This window comes from Podarcis gaigeae, assembly GCF_964106915.1.
Source record: "Podarcis gaigeae genome assembly, chromosome: 17".
In the NCBI taxonomy this organism is placed as follows: domain Eukaryota; kingdom Metazoa; phylum Chordata; class Lepidosauria; order Squamata; family Lacertidae; genus Podarcis; species Podarcis gaigeae.
Genome location: NC_139694.1, coordinates 9,093,577 through 9,116,592, shown reverse-complemented (window position 1 = coordinate 9,116,592; position 23,016 = coordinate 9,093,577). Strand labels below are relative to the sequence as shown.

The 23,016-nt window shown below is 46.0% G+C and overlaps 1 protein-coding gene across 1 annotated transcript; it reads left to right on the top strand.

The window, feature by feature from the left end:
• The first annotated feature begins 5,970 nt into the window (after positions 1–5,970).
• On the top strand, positions 5,971–23,016 carry LOC310834772 (putative DBH-like monooxygenase protein 2). The gene is made up of 13 exons (XM_083719045.1): positions 5,971–6,304; positions 7,950–8,096; positions 9,031–9,192; positions 10,774–10,857; positions 11,627–11,794; positions 12,828–12,930; positions 14,570–14,736; positions 15,748–15,839; positions 17,767–17,863; positions 17,976–18,035; positions 19,636–19,766; positions 20,927–21,041; positions 21,995–23,016. Exons 1-13 carry the CDS (start codon positions 6,023–6,025, stop codon positions 22,235–22,237), a joined length of 1,851 nt encoding a protein of 616 aa, XP_083575171.1. The 5' UTR covers positions 5,971–6,022; the 3' UTR covers positions 22,238–23,016.

Below are 23,016 nucleotides of genomic sequence, written 5' to 3'. Positions count from 1 at the left end.
AGTGAGGACAAGCCATATACTTGCTGCAGTGTCTGTCCCAAGTCTCTAAAGGCTGGGAGACCTGGCAGACTGATCTGCTGTAAGTCTACACCTTTCTTTTAATACAGAATAAAGCACCAGAATTGATCACTCTGGTGTTTTTGACATCCTTCTTTGGGATCCCTGCACCCAACGACTCCCACAAGCCCTTCTTTGGGCCTGCAGTCCAGAACAAGCCAATAATAATAATAATAATAATAATAATAATAATAATAATAATAATAATAATTTATTATTTATACCCCACCCATCTGGCTGAGTTTCCCCAGCCCCTCTGGGCAGCTCCCAATCAAATGTTAAAAACAGTACAGCCTTAAATATTAAAAACTTCCCTGAACAGGGCTGCCTTCAGATGTCTTTTAAAGATAGGATAGCTGCTTATTTCCTTCACATCTGAAGGGAGGGTGTTCCACAGGTGGGCGCCACTACCAAGAAGGCCCTCTGCCTGATTCCCTGTAACTTCACTTCTTGCAGTGAGGGAACAGTCAGAAGGCCCTCGGAGGTGGACCTCAGTGTCTGTGCAGAACGATGGAGGTGGAGATGCTCCTTCAGGTATACTGGGCTGAGGCCATTTGGGATTTTAAAGGTCAGCACCAACACTTTGAATTGTGCTCGTAAATGCACTGGGGGCCAGTGAAGATCTTTTAGGAGCAGTGTTGTTTGCTTCTGGTGGCCACTCCCGGTCATCAGTCTAGCTGCTGCATTCTGGATTTGTTGTAGTTTCTGGGTCACCTTCAAAGGTAGCCCCACATAGAGCTCATTGCAGTAGTCCAAGTGGGAGATAACTAGAGTATGCACCACTCTGGTGAGATAGTCTGCGGGCAGGTAGGGTCTCAGCCTGCATACCAGATGGAGCTGGTAGACAGCTGCCGTGGACACAGAATTGACCTGTGCCTCCATGGACAGCTGTGAGTCCAAAACGACTCCCAAGCTGTGCACCTGCTCCTTTAGGGGCACAGTTATTCCATTCAGGACCAGGGAATCCTCCACACCTGCCCGCTTCCTGTCCCCCCAAAACAGTACTTCTGTCTTGTCAGGCTTCAACCTCAAACTGGTAGCCACCATCCATCCTCCAACCGCCTCCAGGCACTCACACAGGACTTTCACCGCCTTCACTGGTTCTGATTTAAAGGAGAGGTAGATCTGGGTATCATCTGCATAGTGATGAACACCCAGCCCCAACCCCCTGATGATCTCTCCCAGCGGCTTCATATATATATTTAACCCACTCCCACAGGCTTTGCAACCCACAGGTTGGGGGAAGCTGGTTTTTAGACCCACCATCTGAGCAGCACATTCATTCTGAAGAGTGCAGCACCTCCTAGTGGACAAACACACCTTCAGCGACCAACTGGCATCTTTCCCAGAGCAAAGGTTTATCAAGTCTTCAAAATGCCTCCTCATTTTAATTGCAGGTTGTGCATTTTTCCTATCTAGCAACTAGGGATGGAGGAGAAATAAAATTCAGTGCACATTTAAAGTGGAAACTTATCAAAATCTCACTTTTTAAAGGGGGGGGCTGAAATGCAGCTATCAGTATCGAAATTTGCACGTACCTGAATTTTGCAATGCCGCTCCCCAACTAAGCATTTACAAAAATGCATATAGTGGGGGTGGGGTGCATAAAAATGAATATATTAAGAGAAATAACTAACAAAAATGCATTGTATTAGGGAAAGTCGCTTGCAAAAATGTGGACACTCAGCAAAACTTCATATAAGAATGTATTTATTTGGAGACATTGGTGCGAAAATGCTGGTGAACTTTCGTGAGGACTTTTTATGTAAATACAAGATTAGGGAACTGAATTTAAGGCTGGAAAAAAGAAAGACTGAGAGAACTGAAAGGGACAGGCCTTTCCATCCCTACTAGCAACAATGTTTTCTCTCTATGCCCCACCCCTCATTTATTTATTTATTTGCTTGCTCACTGCCTTATGTAAACTGCTTGGGTTTCTGTGTATTAAGCAGCATATACATAATTGTCAGGGGCTCAGGAGCAGAGGCACAGGGGAGAGAGGAAATGGAGAGCGAAGGGGAAGAATCGGAAGGCAGCGTAGGGGAGTATGACAGTGGCCCGAGAGATTCCATGAGTTTCTCCAGCGAATCAGAAGATTCCCAGAAGGGGGCGCCGATGGCCAGGGCAAGGGGGGTCCCAGGGGGGACGCACCAAAAGCAAGGGGCCAGCGGGGACTCCCAAAACAGCAGCGAGAGATCAGGGCCAGCTCCCCCACCAGAGCGTAGTGGGGGGGAAGAGTCTCATGCTTCAGGGCCAGCGTCTCCTCCAGCAGGGGGAGAAGATGAGTCAGGGCTGACCACGCCTCTGTTGGAGAGTGAGGGAACGGAGGGGAGGTCAGGCCCAGCTAGCCCCCCCCGAAGGGGGAAGCAGTGAAAGGAGCAGTGTAATGGTCAGGAGGAAGGTTGCCGGCTGGGCGCGGGCGCCAAGTTCAAATGTACAGGCGCGCGGCACAGCCGAAAACCCGGATGGGGAACCAGGTCCTAAAGCCCGCCGGAGGCAGGGGGAAGACTCAGGGGAGTCAGCATCAGAAGAGTCCAGAAAGGGCAAGACCCCAGCGGACAGGCGGACCCAGAGGAGGAAGGAGCAGAGGAAGAGGTGGAGCAGGGCTAGAGTCTTAAACTGGTGCCTGGGGGGAGGAGATTCAGACGGAGCTTCAGCGGTCTAGAGTCCAAGACGTAGAGCTGCGCGCCGCGGCTTTGAAATCGAAACTGAACTACAATAAAGACTTTTGTATATAACGAGAACTGGCGTTGGTCCTTTGTGAGCTGGGACCTAGGGCAGCTCTGACAATAATATTTATGAGTAAGTGCTACCTTGAGACTTTTCATTAATAATAATAATAATAATAATAATAATAATAATAATAATATATTTATACCCTGCCCATCTGGCTGGGTTTCCCTAGCCACTCTGGGCGGCTTCCAAAACAATATTAAAATACAATAATGCCTCAAACATTAAAAGCTTCCCTAAACAGGACTGCTTTCAGATGTTGTCTAAAAGTCTGGTAGTTGTTGTTCTCTTTGACATCTGGTGGGAGGGCATTCCACAGGGCGGGTGCCACTACCGAGAAGGCCCTCTGCCTGGTTCCCTGTAACTTGGCTTCTCGCGGTGAGGGAACCGCCAGAAGGCCCTCAGCGCTGGACCTCAGTGTCCGGGTAGAACGAAGGAGGTGGAGATGCTCCTTCAGATATACCGGGCCGAGGCCGTTTAGGGCTTTAAAGGTCAGCACCAACACTTTGAATTGTGCTCGGAAACGTACTGGGAGCCAATGTAGATCTTTCAAGACCGGTGTTATGTGGTCTTGGTGGCCGCTCCCAGTCACCAGTCTAGCTGCCACATTCTGAATTAGTTGTAGTTTCCGGGTCACCTTCAAAGGTAGCCCCACATAGAGAGCATTGCAGTAGTCCATGGTATTATGTTACTTATACCCAACTTTTCCTTCGAGTTGCTCAGGGTGGTCAACAAGATCGACTCCCCCCTTGACAATTTAGGTATGTGATTTAAATTAATGTGACCCAAAAGTACTTCATGCTGGCAGACTGTGCCTTTGGATTGTTAAAGTTATGTAAATGCCTGTACTGGACATCTGAATGATATAGCCAATTCATTTTAGCTTCTGTTCTTTGAGATCCACCAGGGCAACAGGTATTTCAGGAATGCCTAGGTTGTCTGACACCCCCCCCCCCCGGGTTCTGTTCATCCTGTCCTCTGACTACCCACCTCCCTCACTATCAGTTCCTGTCGCTTTATTCCCTTACACAATGAACCGACTAAAGCAGCTGTCACTCACAACCACTGGCTCCTCCCCTTCTGTGTCAGGGCACATGTCACTCTCCCCTTAACGACACGGATTCTCAATGCATCCATTGTCATGCAAGCAGACTTATATTTCGTTGTTTTTCTTCACTCTCCGTTCTGTGCCAGGTCTTAAGTCTTCTACAAGTGCCTTTTTATTATTTATCTCCTTTAATACACCTTAATCTCTCCCTGTTGTCACATAGACATCTTCCTCTTCCTGAAGGCATCTCAAATGCCATTAAAACACCAGAATGGAGACAATGAGCCTTACTCAAGGCTTCCCTTTCGAAGAACCATGTTATCCTTATCTCTTCTTAAGCCATTACTACCTGTTATTCTTCTGTATTCTCCCTTTCCAACATATCAAAGCAGCCCCCAAATCAAATGCATGCTGTCCTCTGCGGAATAGCTTTTCTGCACCTGAATTGAGACAATAGAATAATATGACCAAGAAGGAGAGAATTTGCTGAAGGTTCATGTGTGGTCAGGGAGTATTCCACCTGGTTGCTCAGTACATAGCAAACATTATTCCGCCTTCCATTCTTCTGGCCAATGCGTACAAAGGCACTGGGATGAACTGACAACTACTTGAACACAAGGCACCATTTTTTCAAATCGAGGTCAGCTTGTATCGATATTGTATCACTATTACTTAATGAATTTCATATCTTCAGACATATTAGACTACTTGTATTTAGGAGGCTCCAGTACTTTGGCCACCTCATGAGAAGAGAAGACTCCCTGGAAAAGACCCTGATGTTGGGAAAGATGGAGGGCACAAGGAGAAGGGGACGACAGAGGACGAGATGGTTGGACGGTGTTCTCGAAGCTACCAGCATGAGTTTGACCAAACTGCGGGAGGCAGTGGAAGACAGGAGTGCCTGGTGTGCTCTGGTACAGGGGGTCACGAAGAGTCGGACACGACTAAACGACTAAACAACAACAACATTTAGGAGTTTGTTTTTGGTTCTTTCTCACTCATTTATATTGGCTCTTCCACACTCATGCACATGCAACACACAGGTACACAGGTAAACAGTGTGTGCCCTTAAATTCGAACATGTCCACAGGCGATAATATTATTTGGCTTTCCTTAGCCCCTCTGAAATAATGAGGAAAGGAAGCTAACACCAAATGTGTTGGTGAAGCTTTCAACTTCACAAGAACAGGACAGAATGCCAAATCCATGGACTAGCAAAGTCCTTGCGAGTCTCTCATCTAAGTAAATAAAATCTGAGATGAATGATGTGAGCCAATTGAAATCCTTTCCTAAGACAAAGATTAAGTGTCCTCTTCTCAGTTTTCTCCTTTTCCAGCAGATTAGTATGATCAGCCTATGATGGCTCAGTTAAGAATTAGGCAGTGAACAAGCACACATTCTGCATGCTAGAGATTGGGGGGGCAAGGCTGAGGAGGGAGCTTTGATTGCATTATGTAATGAGATCCAATGAACAAAGAGAAGCACAGGCCATTCATTACACCAAAGCAATTGGCTATCAAGGGCCAGTTTTCCTATCAACTACTATTCAAATCCTGGAAGCTTTGCATCCTTTGGTGGTGCTTCCTGCCCCTCTTCCTTCAGCCAAAGGCAAGAGAATGGCAAGAGAATTTTTCTCCAGTTCATATTATAATTAATATATATAATACATATATTAATATGTTGTTGTCTTGAGTAACTGTACTGACATATACTTCATAGAGTGAAGATATGCCATGAATAGAACAGTTTCTATGTTTCCAACAGAAAACCTACAAAACAAAGAAAACAGGTATGTGGTCATGATCCTGGATAGCTCAGTTAACTTTGCAGTCACTAGAGCTTTACACAATCAAATACTTTCAGAAGGTGCTTTATACGTTTTGCACAATGCCTGTGCAAGGAAAAACACACACACACAACCTGCAAAAAGGGGGAAGGGGTAATCGCAGCAGCAACAAATATCCATTGGGAAGGGTGCCATTTCATTATGTAAAATGATGCACTTATCCCACCTTCTGAATCTGATACGGAGAATAAAAATCACTGCCCCTCCTCTCTGGCACTGGTCCCAGCAAGTCCCAGCTTTTCATATAAACTGGGTCTCCACAGTATAAGGTGCTAGCTAGCTTGAGGGAGATCTCACTGAGAGAGAGAGAAGAAAGGGTGCTCTCTGCTCCCAAGAGGATGAGCCACCCATGTATGAAAAGTCTGCTGTTCCTCTTGTCCACCTTGTGCCTCTGCTCCAGCCATTCCCCAGTTCCTCCACTGCGTTTCTCGGCGTTCCTCGACCCCACACACCAGATCTACCTGCGGTGGGACCATGAAGACAGTAGCAGCTTGATGACTTTTGAGCTGGAAGCCAAGACAAGGGGATGGGTGGCTTTTGGCTTCACTGTTCGCGGAGAGATGACCGGGGCAGACTTTGTGATTGGCGGGGTCCTTCCCGATGGCAACGTCTATTTCTCAGTAAGATGAAAATAATATGAGCTGTCGCTTCCTCTTTGCGAGGAGTTTGTATCTGCAAATACCAGGGCAGGGAGAGGGAGGCTGCTTTCATTGTGAAGGAAGTTACAAAAGGATTTAGAGGTGATGATTTCACGGGGCCAAGAGAACCTGTGCTTCCAAAGGTATTGTAGTCTCTGTTGTGTAGGCCCCCTAACATAACAGACCCAATGAACATCAGTTCAGCTTGCAGATGGGGCCACACTTGGCTGCCCAGCTGAAGGTAAAGGGATGGTATAGCACTAGAAAATGGAGTGTGCAACCTGTGCTGTCTAAGCATGCTATGATGAGGATGGAGGTGGGGATAATTAAGCCCTGCCCATCTGACTGGGTGGCCCCAACCACTCTGGGCAGCTTCCAAAAAATATACAGGAAAAACAGCAGCAGCAACAACAAACATTATAAGCTTCTCAAAACAGGGCTGCCTTCAGATGTCTACGAAAAATCATATAGGTGTTTTAACTCTTTGACATCGGCTGAAAGTCAAAACAAAAAAAATTCCTTCCAGTAGCACCTTAAAGACCAACTAAGTCAGTTCTTGGTATGAGCTTTCGTGTGCATGCACACTTCTTCAGATACTTCTTCAGATACTTTAGTGGGTATCTGAAGAAGTGTGCATGCACACGAAAGCTCATACCAAGAACTAACTTAGTTGGTCTTTAATGTGCTACTGGAAGGAATTTTTTTTGTTTTGACTATGGCAGACCAACACGGCTACCTATCTGTAATCGGCTGAAAGGACATTCCACAGGGTGGGTATGACTGCTGAGAAGACCCTCTGCCTTGTCCCCTGTAGTTTCACTTCTCGCAGTGAGGGAACTGCTAGAAGGCCTCCAAGCTGGACCTCAGTGTCTGGGCTGAATGATTGGGGTGGAGACGCTCCTTCAGGGCTGAGGCCGTTTGGGGCTTTAAAGGTCGGCACCTGCGCTTGAAAACTGGCCCTGAATGTCTGAGCTGCCTCCATTCAACAGCCTTGTGTTTGGGTAATGCATATGTCCTATCTGTAGTGGCTTGTTTGTATTGCAGTAAAATGGTATACATACATAGATGTTCCAGAGCATGGATATACAGATTGACTAGCTCTCAGAACAGGGAAGGTTGTCTGTACAGTGTTTCAGATGAGTTTGGTAGGCATTTTTCTTACTTCTATAGCCTCCATATTTTACTCCTGGCCCAGTACCCTATGCATTGTCATAAAGTATTGATCTGAAAATGGCCATTTTTCACTATCGCTGCTGCCCTTTCAAATGCCCCTTACTCTGCCATACATGAAGCATCCTTAATTACTGCCTTCAGACAGGCTTTCCTGGATTCCTGTTTTTAGCTCTGTTTTTATCATTGTTTTCCTGCATCTTTTGTACACTGCTCAGAATTTCTTAAAGTATTCCGTAGTTTAGAAATACTTTTAAAGAAGATACAGTATGCCTTTCAGCTAGGGATGGCAATAAATTGTGCCCCAGAAGAAAAAATGAGATGGATTTGGAATTAGAATGGACATGCAAATTAGTGGTCAAAGGCTATCCCCCCAAAAATGTGTTGCTGATGAGGAATTCAAATGCTCTTTTGACTTCCTGTGTTTCCAAAAATTTGTTCTCCCTGTTTCACTCAGGACTGGCATGGTGTAGATGAAGAAACTGTCTTGGAGGACGAAAGCCAAGACTACGAGCTGCTGTCCTTGACCCAGGATGAGACAACCACAACCATGGCATTCAGGCGATATTTTCGTACCTGCGATGAGCATGACCTGGACATCACGGTAACCAAAGCAGCCATATCCAGCTACAGTTCACATCAAAGTCCAGCTGGCTTTAGAGCGGATTGTTTCCTAGCCCTTTTAAAAGTCTTGTTTGCTAAAATGCAAGAGGCTGAAGTGGGTGCTTTGCACTCCCAATAAAATCAGTGGCACTTAAAAAACCCCACACAACTAAAATATTAATGCAATGGTACTTAGAGGAAAAGGTTTGTAACATGAGGTTCCTAGGTTGGGTGGGTCTCTGGGGGGAGGGGAATGGAATGACCCCACATCTTCCCCTCTCTGCCCCCTGGGCTGTTCTGGGGGGTTGCATAGGGAGGGGAGAAGAGGCAAGCCCTATTGTGCAAGCAGAAGTCTTTTTGCAGAGCTTGCACTGGTGGTGCTGCTTAGGTGAATCCTGCCAAAAATATGGCAAATGAGAGGATTTTACTTTCTTTCTCTTCTTTTTTAAAACATCTTTATTGAAAATGCAAAAAGTACAGAATTATATGTGCACTAAATATGGTGAGATGTAAATAAAAGAGTGAAAAGGAGAGAAACAGCACCCTTGGAAAAGGGGGGGAAGGGGGATAGGGGAACCCCAAAACTGTACATTTTACAAAGTTGTTATTGTACTTCCCCAGATCTTAACCTATTACAGCGTTTGTAAGAATGGATTCCAAATGCCATTGAATTTGTCCATGGCAAGTTTGCGTTTATATGCAAGTTGTTCATATGTTGCGAGTTTGGATAAGTCTTCAATCCGATTGTAGAAGGGAGCTGCATTTTTAATTTTTCCAATTCATCAGTATCAGTCTTTTTGACGTGGTCAGGGAGAGGAGAGTCCACTCAGATTGTCCTTTTGTAAGGTTGCACATCTATTCTTTTAGTTGCCAGCTTAGCTGCAACAATATGATAATGGAGGGGAGATTTATCTTTTTAACTTTTCCCTGCACAGGGTGACACACTACGACTGATTACTGGCTATGGTACGGATGACACAGTTGACTTCTTCAAAGGGAGAATAATCCACAAATCTCTTTTCTTGATGCTGCTGTCAACTGAAGATGAATTGCACTCACCCAGTGTCTACAAGGTGTATGACCTGAAGCTCAACGATGTGAGTAGTACCTCCCTAGCTGCCTTACAGCAAAGTGCATGGATCTTGTTGGATATTTCCATTCAGCATCAAAAAGTCTCAGTGTTTCCCATTAAGACAGATTTCATTCATTTATTCAAACTAGTGATCATGTTATTGACACGGGCGTATATTTTTCACTGTTTGCTTTTCAGCGTACGTATTATTGCAGCTTGAAGTAAAAATACAAATTTGCAAATCACTTAGACAAATAATAATATTGTATTGCAAATAAATATATTGACATTGGTTTCTTCCACACTATTAAACTCATTTTAACCATTTCAGAAGAGTGGCTGATTGTACCCAACAAAGCTCCTTCCTTCACTGTTCAAATCACCCTCTGCAACATTTTTTTCTTTCTTTTCTCGCGCTGTTCCTTTTTGCTAAAATCAAGGAAAATTCAGTTGCTCAACCTTAAGAGAGTTAGGCACCCATCTTCCCTTAGAGCCTTCTTAGCACTAAATGTTGTCCAAAAACATTAAACCTATTTGCAAAACTTTAAAAAAAATCAAACTAATGAGTAAGCTTTTTCTGTAGCAGCAATTTCCCCAAAGCATTTCTGGCAAGGTAACATTTTTAACCTAAATGTGTGAGTTAGAAAACCTCCTGGTTTTATAGTGGAACAGTTTCTGAGGATGTGCTGCTAAACCTTAATACTAAGCATACAGAAAACAGAACACCAGAACAGAGAGATAGAAAGAGAGAGAGAGAAAAGGAGAACAATATCCATCCAGCAGGTTTTCCCAGACATTTCCCAGACGTATGGCAGCCCTATCTCATCTGAGTATTACAAACGTTGAATACAACCCAATGTATTTAACAATTCTGGTGGGTGGCGAGACTGACCCAGAAGATGAGCATTGTTGCATCCTGCTAGCGCAGTGGATTCAAGAATACAGTGGTACCTCAAGCTACAGACGCTTCAGGTTACAGACGCTTCAGGTTACAGACCCCGCAAACCCAGAAATAGTATCTCGGGTTAAGAACTTTACTTCAGGATGAGAACAGAAATTGCACGGTGGTGTGGCGGCAGCGGGAGGCCCCATTAGCTAAAGTGGTACCTCAGATTAAGAACAGTTTCAGGTTAAGAATGGACCTCCAGAACAAATTAAGTTCTTAACCCAAGGTATCACTATAGTCATTTGCTCAAAGGAAATCAAATATTCTCATGATCAAACTCTTAATAGCAGGATACCATAGTAGGATGTCAGCAACATATAAGCACTCTTCAAACCTGAGCTTCCTTTTTAATTTAAAAACTGGTGTACTCATGTACCTGAGCAATATGGATACAGTATGCAAGAACTAGTCTCTCTGTGTTGGACAATATTGCTATCCTCCTGTCCAGTATGGTGGTCCATCGCTTTTCTTTAAAAAGGTTGACACCAAGCGGTCCACAACCTGCCATCCCTTCAGTCGCAACCTCCAATCTGCTGCCCAAGGCAAATTGAGTTATCTTACCTCATGTTAGGGCCAGCTTCCGCTTTTTTTATTGTCACAGAAAATTCCAGGAGCTGGCAACCCTACAACGCTCAGAGTTGTTTTGACTTTGTTTTGCAGTTCCCTATCCCAGAGGATGACACCACCTACGCCTGCACTTTCATACCGTTGCCAATAGTCAAGGAAAAACACCACATCTACAAGGTAACTGTGGGAAAGAAGCATAGAAAGGTTTCAGCCAAAGACCTCACTGTAAGCCGGTTTTTAGGAGGAGAAAATGATGGTTTTGGGTGATGGTGGAGGGGGTGTCACATCAACACTGACAAACCATGCACTCCATCCAATGAAAGGGAGGAATTTAAATTCGCTTGAAAATTCCCCCAGGGACCACTTAGTAAACTTTTGCTGTTGTTTGATAACTCCAATGCACATACGTAATTCATATTTTATTAACATTTCTTCTTCTTCAGCACTGGGATCACAGACTCCCACCCCCTGCCCACAAGTGCCCCTGTTTTCCAGGGACAGTCCTGAATTAAAAAGGTAAAAGGTGGCTTTGTGGTCTAAACCACTAAGCCTCTTGGGCTTGCCGATCAGAAGGTCGGCGGTTTGAATCTCCGCTATGGAGTGAGCTCTCGTTGCTCTGCCCCAGCTCCTGCCAACCTTGCAGTTTAAAAGCACACTAGTACAAGTAGATAAACAGGTACCACTGCAGCAGGAAGGTAAATGGTTTTCCTGTGCACTCTGGTTTCCGTCACAGTGTTCCGTTGCACCAGAAGGGGTTTAGTCATGCTGGCCACATGACCCGGAAAGCTGTCTGTGGGCAAATGCTGGCTTCTTCAGCCAGAAAGCAAGATGAGCGCTGCAACCCCATAGTAACCTTTACCTTTTACCTTTTGCCCTGGATTTACAGAAGCCATCCCGGTTAATGAAGTAGCCACTGTTTTTCCTTCTTTCTTTCCTCTGTCTACAGTTTGAGGCCATGATCACACCTCGAAACGAAACCATGGTGCACCACATCCTGGTTTATGCGTGCGGCAATGCCAGTGTGCTGCCGACTGGGGTCAGCGACTGCTACGGAGCTGATCCTGATTTTGCCCTCTGCTCCCAGATAGTCGTGGGCTGGGCTGTAGGAGGAGGGGTGAGTATGTGGGAACTTCCCAGGCCATGAGAACTGCTTTTTCACCTGTGGTCAAACTACTGCAGTGAAGTTCAAAACTGATCTCTGAGAGAGTTTTGGTGCTGTGGTGTGTTTTTTTTTTTTTAGCTGGGTTCTGAAGTTTCATTGTTTCTGGGTTCCATTCCCCGGGGCTAAATTTTCCTGAGCATGTGCCACTGAAGTGAATGGGAAGCTCAGCAAAGGTGCCTGGTCCAATCTAGATACTGGGCTGGGGTTTGTAGCTTTCTGAATAAAGGGCCTTCCTAAAAACTTTCAGCTCCCTCAACAAGCTACCATTCACTGGTGCCATACAACTATTTAAAATATTTGGTTTAGAAGATGTGATCGCTATTGATCCCTGCCAGAGTTTTTACGGCCTTATGTGTCTACCCAACAGCAAGTCCCATTGAATTAAATGAGACTTACAGACCCTCCAAGTATCCCTATTTTCCAGGGACAGTCCTGGATTTATAGAAGCCTTCCCGGTTTCTGATCTGATTCCAGAATGTCCCACTTTTCCTTAGGGACCTATCTTCATCAGAGAAACGTTGGAGGGTATGGAGTTATGTGACACCCCCCCCCCCAAGCCAAGGAGATAAGTAACCTTTAGAAGACATATGAAGGCAGTCCTGTATAGGGAAGGTTTCCCCCCATAAGGTTTAGTTGATGTTTAATGTTTTATTATGTTTTTATATATATTGGAAGCCATCCAAAGTGGCTGGGGTAACCCAGTCAGATGGATGAGGTATTATTATTGTTATTGTTATTTTGTTATTATTATTATTAAGGGTAGTAGTAGTAGTAGTAAATAGGACACCCCTATTTTCTTTGGAGAAATGTTGGAGGGTATGGGCTTACTCACAGGTAAATGGGTTTAGGACTGCTGCCTCACTGAATTTGTAATATTACTGACCTCTGTGCAACATCAAGCTCAGAAGCCAAGAGAACAGGGGACACAACAGTCAACTGATCATTTTTTAATAGCTGTCTTTCTTCTCCCCCACCAACCAACTAGAGCTACATGTTCCCAGATGAAACTGGAATCTCCATAGGTACACCAATTGATCCCCAGTGGATCCGGTTAGAAGTCCACTACAGCAATTTTAATGGGATTCCAGGTGAGTAAAGCACATATATTGATTGCATAAGAGGAAGGTGATGTGTTGATGAGGAGCAGGGAACACGGCCAGAGCATGGGGAGAGAAATTGGGTATGCTTTACTCAGGGGGACTAAGGGACTACAGCATAGGCTTCCGGCCTATTTCCAGGAGGGCGGAGTTTGAGGCAAAATTGTAGGTGATGCTTGAGGATGTTTATGAAACTTATCTGAGGATCTCAGAGGTGGGAGAACTCGTACCAAAAGCTCCAGGAGTTGTAGTTTGACAGATATGTGCCTCTCTCAAGAACTACATGTCTCAGAGTTCCTTAATTCCTGCTGGTGTTTCCTTTGCCGAGGAAAGGAGAGCCAGTGGGAGGAGTATGGCAGTCCTAGAAATATAAAGAGTGATGGATACAGGAGGGCCAGCTTCTACATTTGGAGGCCATTTTTTTATATATAAAAAATTGGTCTTACTGGATTAGAAGTGTCTGTGGAGAAATGTTAGGGCAGCTGTTATTGAGCACCAGGAGACCCGGACAATGGGAGATGTTGGTGTTGGGGACTGTGGCCAGCAGAAGCACTGATACAGTCGTACCTTGGATCCCAAATGCCCTGGAACTCGGACGTTTTGGCTCCCGAATGTCACAAACCCAGAAGTGATTGTTCTGGTTTGAGAATGTTCTTTTGGACCCTGAACGTCCGACAGGGCTTCTGTGGCTTCTGATTGGCTGTAGGAGCTTCTTGCAGCCAATCCGAAGCTGCAATTTGGTTTTTGAACGTTTTGGAAGTCGAACGGATTCCGCTCGACTTCCAAGATACAACTGTACTTGGGAAATGCTCCTGGTGTTGGCTCTTCTATAAATATTCATATTTCTTCATGTCCTTTAGTAAATATTTATCACTATGAGGAACTTAGCAGGATAGTGGTGAGGTAGGCCCCATGTCTCACACTGGTAAGAACTAAGGATCCATCTACGCCAGCAATGTTTACCAGCCAGATGCCTCTGGAAGTTTGGAAGTAGGACATTAAGTTGATGTTCTGTTTGTCTTTTTCTTGTCCTTGTTGAATGTACAAGTAAGGTAAAGGTAAAGGGACCCCTGACCGTTAGGTCCAGTCGTGGCCGACTCTCATCTCGCTTTATTGGCCGAGGGAGGCGGCATACAGCTTCCGGGTCATGTGACCAAGCAACGGGAGCTCACCCCGTTGCGGGGATTCGAACCGCCGACCTTCTGATCAGCAAGTCCTAGTCTCTGTGGTTTAACCCACAGCGCCACCCGTGTCCCTTTTGAATGTACAAGTAGATGTATACTATCTTGATTATCGGAAGCCCAAAAAAATTTCACTCACGTGGTAAAGTGTCCTCTCACCACGGGCTTATCCACTCTTCTGTTTGCCCCACCGCTTTCCCCTGGGAAAACCAGTGGTTTAGCGCTAAATCAGAGCAAACAGCAATTGAGTTCTTCACAGAGCAGGATTTCTGGGGGAAAGCAGCAGGGCAAAGGCAAAACCGCTCAGACCCATGCCTAGAAAGCAGAAAACAGTTTGGACTCATGATTTTCTAGGCATGGAACAAGGTGAAGTGTGAACAAACCATATTTTCAGTTGCACAGAAACTCATACAGAACCAGTTGCTCACCTGCAGGTTTTCTTTCCTAAGGCTTGATTGACAACTCAGGGATACGACTCTATTATACTACGGAGCTGCGTCCTTATGACATGGGGGTTCTGCAGACAGGATTCTTCACATTTCCAATCCATTTCCTCCCCCCTGGAGCCGAGTCCTTCATGTCCTACGGTGTCTGCAATACCAGTCAGTTTGATGATGTAAGTTCCGGAGTATTCCACAGCCCTTTCCCCGCCCTAGTTCAGTAACGAATACTAGCACTGAGCGTTGATACTTCATATTCAGGCTACAATTTCAAAGATATGCTCTTATTGCATTCTATATAAAAGCTCTACAAAGAGCAGGTCAGGGTTAAGGTCAGACTCCCCGTTCCATGGGAAACACATGCACATTTCCCCAGCAGAAAGCAGCCATGGGGGCTAACAGGCTGAGCAGGGGAACCGCAGGGAACGGGGCTGCCCTACCAGTAGGGATGGAGACAGGGCTCAGCCTCCAGCTGTAAAAATGTCTTGCACTGACAACTGCAGGCGAGAAGTGCTTGTTCCTCACTGTAGAGAGAAATTGAAGCTAGGCCAAATTCTTGAGCTTTTTGTGTGGGGTTGCCAGTGTTGTTCTCCAGGCCTTGCTCCTGCATCTTTTACGTTTCAGAAGAGGGAGAGAAGGAAAGAGGGGCATTCATGGCATCCCATGGTGCCACGGCACACTGGTTGAAAACCACTGCTGTACCTAGTGTGGCTGTTCTGGTGCTGAAATTTGGCTGCTAGAACATTCCATAGATGTCTGATGATTTCCTGAGATGTTTGCTGGGGCAAGTGTTCAAAGCATAGTGGTCAGATCAGCGGCAGAGGAAGCCATTCCGGCGCCTGGTCGGTGTGCCCATGGGCGGGCCAAGGTGCCCATAGGGACGGGGCGCATTGCAGGGCCTCCGGGGTCTGCTTGGCTCCTACTACTCAGCTGCCCTACAGCTGGGGGGGGGGTAGAGGCCAGACCGTTTGGGCAGCGGGGAGCCCGCGCGCGCCCAAGCCACCTGTCTCTCCCAGGAGAGATGTGTGGCTCAGTTGCGCTGCAGGCCCCGCGGTGAGTGCTGCCTGGCATTTTGTCACCCCCTCAGTGGTGACACCCGGGGTGGCCCACACCCACTACACCCCTCTTCCTCTGCTCCTGGGCCAGATGCCATTCATGGGCCTTTTACTCCTGTTTTCGGATTGCAGATGAATGGCGTTCCAGTGCCTGATATGCATGTCTTTGGTTACTTGCTGCATACGCACTTGGCCGGGTTGGGAGTGAGAGGAGTCCAGTACCGGTAAGAAAAGCCAGTGTCTATGTGGGCCACACTAGTTCTTTGGTGTGTGTGTTTTTACTTCTATTAATTAGTTTTTATTTAAAACATTTGTTTGGATACAAAACAAACAAATAAACAAGGAAAGATACATATAAGCATCTCCACTTTCCTTTCATAGCCTTTTTCACAGTTCGTTTACATTCGGTGTGAGACACTATTGCCCTAGAGGCCTAGACATTGCAGGGAAAAGAGGGGGGGGGAGAGAGAGGGAAGGATTTTAAATCTCTGTTTAAAAATATATTTATTTGATTTTTCAACTTAAAATTTTACATAGATATATCAATCATAAATCATAAAAACATGATTCCAAGGAATCTCCTGGACTTCCATCCTCCCTTATGTGGGTCCTATTATTAATCAGTTCCTCCCGCATCCTTTATGATAATCCAAACCCTTTACTTCTTCCATTATGTCCAGAATCAACCTTAAACTACAAGTGCTATTCCAATCCTACTAACGATTTTAACTGTTTACAGTGGTCTTTAAGATACATTATAAATTTTCCCCATCCCCTATTAAAGTTTTTCTGATTTCTGACTCTTCCAGTCATTTTAGCCATTTCAGCATAGTCCATTAACTTCATCTGTCATTCTGCTCTGGTCGGGGCTTTATTTTCTTTTCATCTCTGGGCCAATAACATCTGTGCAGCCGTGGTCGCATACATAAATAGTCTTTTCTGCTCTTTGGGGATTTCAGCATCTAGAATTCCTAAAAGGAAGGCTTCAGGCTTTTTAACAAAGGTTATTTTAAACATTTTTTTCAACTCATTAAATATCATTTCCCAAAATCCTTTTACCACCTTACAATTCTACCACATATGATAAAAGGTGCCTTCTTTTTCCTTACATTTCCAGCATACATTTGAGCATGTTTTATACATTTTTGCTAACTTACTAGGAGCTAAATACCATCAGTACATCATTTTCATATGATTTTCTTTCAGCATATAGCGATCTTTTCATTCTTTTGCATAGTGGTGCATGGTTTTTGTGTCAGCGTCCCACAGGTAGCTCCTTTATTTATATAGTTCTTTGTTTTTGTTAGCATTGTGAGAGATTGCTGGGTCTGGTGCTGAATGACAAGCTGTGAAGCTGCCCCAGTGACACAGGGAGAGTGGAGAAAGGGTACCTGGTTTTAAAAGCTCCACTGCAGCTATTCGGTCCACTTAGGTCAGTTCTAAGGTCAATACTGGAGCTCAGCTGAGGGGGAAAGCGCCTGAGCTGATTAGCTGGGGAGAGATCAGAAGAGTTCAGCACCCTGACTGAGGTATAGCATGGATCACTCCCAGTTTTCAAATGAAAGCACCCCCATTATTCTGCAACAAGTGAAGGCCTGTGTACTCATGGTGTGTAAAGGTAAAGGACCCCTGGACAGTTAAGTCTAGTCAAAGGCATTTGTCCACTGACAGCTTTCTGGGTCATGTGGCCAGCATGACTAAACCATTTCTGGCACAACGGGACACCGTGACAGAAACTAGAGCGCATGGAAACGCCGTTACCTTCCTGCTGCAGCGGTACCTATTTATCTACTTGCACTGGCGTGCTTTCAAACTGCTGGGTTGCCAGGAGCTGGGATAGAGCAACGGGAGCTCACCCCATTGCAGGGATTCAAACCGCTGACCTTCTGATTGGCAAGCCCAAGAGGCTCAGTGTGTAACAGGTGGGGGACAGGAACGCAGACAGAAAACTCAGTTCACTGTTCATACTGAAGACTGAAACCCAACCAACAGATGTCATTTCACTTAGTAATATTAGCTCTTAGAAATGTTTGTCAGGAAGGCATTAGATCAGATCCTGGTTTCATCCCAGTTACAGTTTTCTCTCAGCCACATCTCAGGTTTGTTTGTCTCTCCTGTTTCTTTGTCTCCACACCCCCACCCCACTCCCAGGAATGGAGAGCAGCTGACTGTCATTTGTGAAGACAACAAGTACGATTTCAATCTCCAGGAGACCAGAGGCATGAAGGAGGAGGTCATTTTCAAATCAGTACGTCATCCCAGTGTTTCCCTTTGGGCCACGCTTTGGTGGGAAAAAGCCATTTTCAGCAGCGACCCTCTGCTGCTATAGGTTTGACCCCGTGTCCTCTTGTGTTTTACAGGGAGATGAGTTCCTGGTGGAATGTCACTATCAAACCAAAGACCGGACAGGACTGACCTTCGTAAGTCCTTGACTGAAAACCACCTAAGCCCAGGGGTCAGCAAACCTTTTCAGCAGGCGGCCGGTCCACTGTCCCTCAGACCTTGTGGGGTGGAGGAGAATGAACGAATTCCTATGCCCCACAAATAACCCAGATATGCATTTTAAATAACAGCACACGTTCTACTCATGTAAAAACACACTGATTCCCAGACCATCCGCAGGCCAGATTTAGAAGGCGATTGGGCCGGATCCGGCCCCCAAGCCTTAGTTTGCCTTCCCATGACCTAAGCATAAGGGGGAAGGTGGTTTCGGGAGAGGGCAACTTTTGCTAAATCCAATCTTGCTGTCCCCAGAATACCCAAATATTTTAGTAACAGCTTGCAGAGCCACCAAAGGTTTTTGGGTGTGGTGGAAGGAGGGGAAAGCAAGGCCAGTATCAGGGGAGTTGGGGGATGAGATATGGGGCAGAGTCCGCAGAACAAGGCGTGAGATGTGGATTTGTGAACATGATATGGCGGGTTGGGTGTTCCCACAAATCTCTTACTGATTCCCACGTGCCAGGGGGAATTCTACTCTGCAAAGGCACAGGTCTGTAGTGCCTGTCTCTGCTATTCTTCCTGCACAGCACTTTCCTGACTCTGGCTGTGCTGATACCTGGAGCCAGCAAGAGATGCTGCTGCACTGCGGCCAAAACCCTCTCTCTCTCTTTTTACAATTTTTTAATTGGTTTTTGCAGTCTACATTTGTCTTCAAATCATAATCATAATCATACACATAAAGAATTCCCTGAAGCCTTGGACTTCCCTCTGTCCCTCCGTGGATTCCATTGACGTGGATTACTTTTTCAACTGCATCTTATAAGATTCTCCATTTTCTTAAAATTCCCTAATTCCCCATAGTTCTTGTTACATTACAAATGTTGTTACAGTCCTGCCAAAGTTTTTAGTTGTTTACAATGTTCTCCGAGGTAACGTATAAATTTTTCCCATTCCTTAGTAAAATTACTATCTTCTTGATTTCTGATCTTCTGATGTGATTTTGCCATTTCGGCGTAAATCCATCATCTTTATCAGCCATTCTTCTCTGGTCGGCACTTTGTCTTCTTTCTGTCTCTGGGCCAAAAGTATCCGCGCTGCTGTCCTCACGTGTGTAAATAGTCTTTCCTGCTCCTTTGTTATAAAAGGTAAAGGGACCCCTGTCCATTAGGTCCAGTTGTCGCCAACTCTGGGGTTGCGGCGCTCATCTCGCTTTATTGGTCGAGGGAGCCGGCATACAGCTTCCGGGTCATGTGGCCAGCATGACTAAGCCGCTTCTGGCGAACCAGAGCAGCGCACGGAAACGCCGTTTACCTTCCCACTGGAGTGGTACCTATTTATCTACTTGCACTTTGAGGTGCTTTTGAACTGCAAGGTTGGCAGGAGCAGGGACCGAACAACGGGAGCTCACCCCGTTGCGGGGATTTGAACCGCCAACCTTCTGTTTGGCAAGTCCTAGGCTCTGTGGTTTAACCCACAGCGCCACCCGCATCCCTCCTTTGCACCTAAAATTTCTAATAGAAAAGCTTCTTGTTTTTCAAAACTCTTGCATCTTAAATGAATTTGGCCTTTGTTTTCCCTCAGGGCGGACCAAGTACTCTGAACGAAATGTGTCTGGCTTTCCTCTTCTACTATCCTCGAAACAACATCTCCAGCTGCATGGGATACCCAGACATTCAACAGGTGGCCCATGAGCTGGGCCAAGAGGCAGCAGAGTGAGTGTTTCTGAGAAGGCGCCTGAATGCCATGGCAGGACACAGACAGCATCCGATCTGCAATCGTGTCACAGGATGGAGGCAGGCAGACCGTTATAAGGCAGCGGTTGCCAATCCACAGATTTTTGTGGGGGCTAAACAGGCCTCCTTAAGTGAACTTTTCGGGGGGGGACGCAATCCAATCCATTGTGGCAGCGGTGTCCAAAAAGTAAAAAAAAATAGGGCACAGCCCCCACCACCCTGATAGGGCTTTTTACTTGTTTTATTTATTGAATTTATATATTGCCCTATACCCGGAGGTCTAAGGGCGCTTCACAGAAAAGATCGCAGTATATAAAATTAAAATAAGAACAATAACCCAATAATACACACACACCCCAAAATAGCCACATTTTGAAAGGGTATGGGATGTCAATCAGGTCAACCTGGTTAAAAAAGAACATTTTTGCCTGGTGCCTAAAGGTGTATAATGAAGGCGCCAGGTGAACTTCCCTGGGGAGAGCATTCCACAGGTGGGGGGCCACCACAGAGAAGGCCCCTTCTTGTGTTGCCACCCTCCTGACCTCTCAAGGAGGAGGCACACGAAGGAAGGCCTCAGAAGATGATCTCAGGGTTTGGGGAGGTTCATATGGAAAGAGGCAGTCCTTGAGGTATTGCAGTTCTGAGACGTTTAAGGCTTTATAGGTCAAAACCACCTCTTTGAATTGGGCCCACCCTCATTCATCAGATCTATCATGTGATGGTGTAGGGAACGGGTGGTAATCTCCCTCATCAGCTGATCCACAGAGTTCGGGGTGGCTGTGTGCTGCTGGTTGTGACTGACTTGGGAAGGCGACTGTGTAGATTATCCATACTCAATACAAGCATGAGCCCTCTGGAGGGTTGCCTGGGGTAATCTGGGTCATTGTCAGGCCAAAAAAAAGGTTAGCCACTCATCCCTGTTCTGAAGTGTGATGGAAGAAGTTTGAGCCACCCATTGGTTGCCTTCCCGGGTAGAGAATGTGTGTTTAAAGCTCAAACCACATTCATCCTCCTTTGGAAGGCCCATACGTCTGCATCCGTCCAAGGTCAGCCTCTTTTTCCATGCTGCCAACTTCCTATGGCACAGCCCCTGTGAAGCATTAATCTTCTGTTCCTGTGTTCCTCCTCAATTTCTCCAGTGCAATGGAAGGAATGATGGCTATAAACTTGGTGGAATGGGACCAAGAGACCATCAAGAAAGCAGAGAAGGCTTGCAAGGAGGCCAATCAGATTGTGGTCATCAAAACAATTGATGTAAGCAAGGTTTTGGGGGCATTTTTTTTGTATTTGGTGTTAACATCAGCTGGAAAAATCAGAAAGGGGATCCAAAGTTTCTCTGGTTTCCTTGCAGTTCCCTCCTTTGGCCAGGGCTTGATGGTGGCAGCATAGGCTGACTCCCTGTCTTACACCCTTCTGCTCCTAGGATCAGGTCCTGCTCTTGCTTCATTCAAGTCCCAAGTCTGGCACCGACCCATAAGGAACAAATGACACATTATGTTGGTGAAGGAGCTGTGTCTTTAAGTGTGGGGTGAGGTGGGATTAAACAAATGGCTAATGCAAGAGGGTTTGATCCAGATCAGGACCCTACACTGGGGGAAATAGAGGTGGTTTAACCAGAGGTCCCCTCACAACTGCAATTTCCACAGGGGGGAAAGCTCCTGATGAAGTAAATGGGAAGTTTTCCCAAGGCAAACTCCAGACACAGGCCCCGTGTAATATTTAGAACCACAGAGCCTAGGGTTTGCCGATCAGAAGGTTGGCAGTTCAAATCCCCGTGACGGGGTGAGCTCCCGTTGCTCGGTCCCAGCTCCTGCCAACCTAGCAGTTCGAAAGCACGTCAAAGTGCAAGTAGATAAATAGGTACCGCTCTGGCGGGAAGGTAAACGGCGTTTCTGTGCACTGCTCCGGTTCACCAGAACAATTCATGATTCTTCAGATTTGTCATGTATCCCTTTTGAAAATCTCTACACAAAGGGAGATTTAAATAGAGAGGAGAACAAGTGCTGTGCTTTGCAACCACAAGTCAACCTCTGCTTAAAAACTTCCAAGCAAGGAGATTCCACCACCTCCCGAGGGAGACCGCCCCTCATCATTTTCCATTTCAAACTATGTCTTATCTCTCCAAGGGAGAAGTAGTACCAACCTCACAACTACAGCAAAAAAATAGGTGTAGATCCTTAAAGTTTTTCTTCCTTTTTGACCTCCAGGAGGTGGTGAGAAATGAGACTGGCTTTGTCCGAGACATTGTTGACCTTGAACCAGAGCCCTGCAGGGACATTTCCAGATCCCCGCCTGCACCTCCGCTAGAAAGGAAAGCCAAGCACCAGGCGACTCCTCCCACGGTGACCTCCAAGGCTCTCAGCCCAACGGGCAACTTTCCTTTTGCTGGCCTGCTCTTCATCCCTCTGGCGTTCACTTGGCTTCTTGCCCCTTCTCAGAGCAGACTCTGAACGTCTGTTGCCAATGAGTAGTTACTGGCTGTCCTTCACGTGCTAAAGCTTCTCAAGCTGCTCTTATTCTATTTCTTTTCTTAACTCTCAGGGGGCACCTGTCCTCGGACAATCCTTTGGTACTGTGTGAATGAAGTGCAAAGCTGGAGCAAGTCACTCAGGGCTGGAGAGAAACCCAATCAGGTCGCCTTGAATTTCAAGATGGCCAATTGTGGGCGCTGGTGGTTGTTGTTTTTTAATCACTTTGAATACACACTAACCTGCTAACAGGAACAGCGCATACCTCCCCCTCTGTAGAGACAGACCCTCCAAGTCTCCCTATTTTCCCGGGAGAGTCCCGGATTTACAGAAGCCGTCCCATTTCTGACTTGATCCGCTTTTCCTTAGGATGTCCCTTTTTTCATTGGAGAAATGTTGAAGGGTATGTAGAGATACAGCAGCTCCAATTCCCCAGATAAACCATGGGGCAAGGAAGGGAGAAGGAGGGTCCTGAAGTTCCTGTAGTGCCCCCCCCCCCGAATTTTAGAGCATTTCCTCCCCTTGTGCTCGAGCAAAGGAGAATACACTGGTGGTATGGCAGGAGAGGTTGACCTCTGTATTGTTTCCCATAGCAAGATGATAGTTTTTGCAGCAACAACAAAAAAGGACTTGTTTTTAATAAACCTTCCTAATAAGAATAATTATAATGGGTGATCCTAACCCTCAGCAAAGCAAAAAAATAAAACCTTTACCTTTGAGAAGGGAATGATGGTAGCTACCAGGGCTTTTTTTCAGCCAGA

Excerpts from the sequence above, each read along its gene's own strand:
- LOC310834772 (XM_083719045.1), top strand. The coding sequence starts at position 6,023 with ATGAGCCACCCATGTATGAAAAGTCTGCTGTTCCTCTTGTCCACCTTG. Across the intron at positions 8,097-9,030 it reads AGCATGACCTGGACATCACG|GGTGACACACTACGACTGAT; the intron begins GTAACCAAAGCA and ends TTCCCTGCACAG. Across the intron at positions 9,193-10,773 it reads ATGACCTGAAGCTCAACGAT|TTCCCTATCCCAGAGGATGA; the intron begins GTGAGTAGTACC and ends TTTGTTTTGCAG.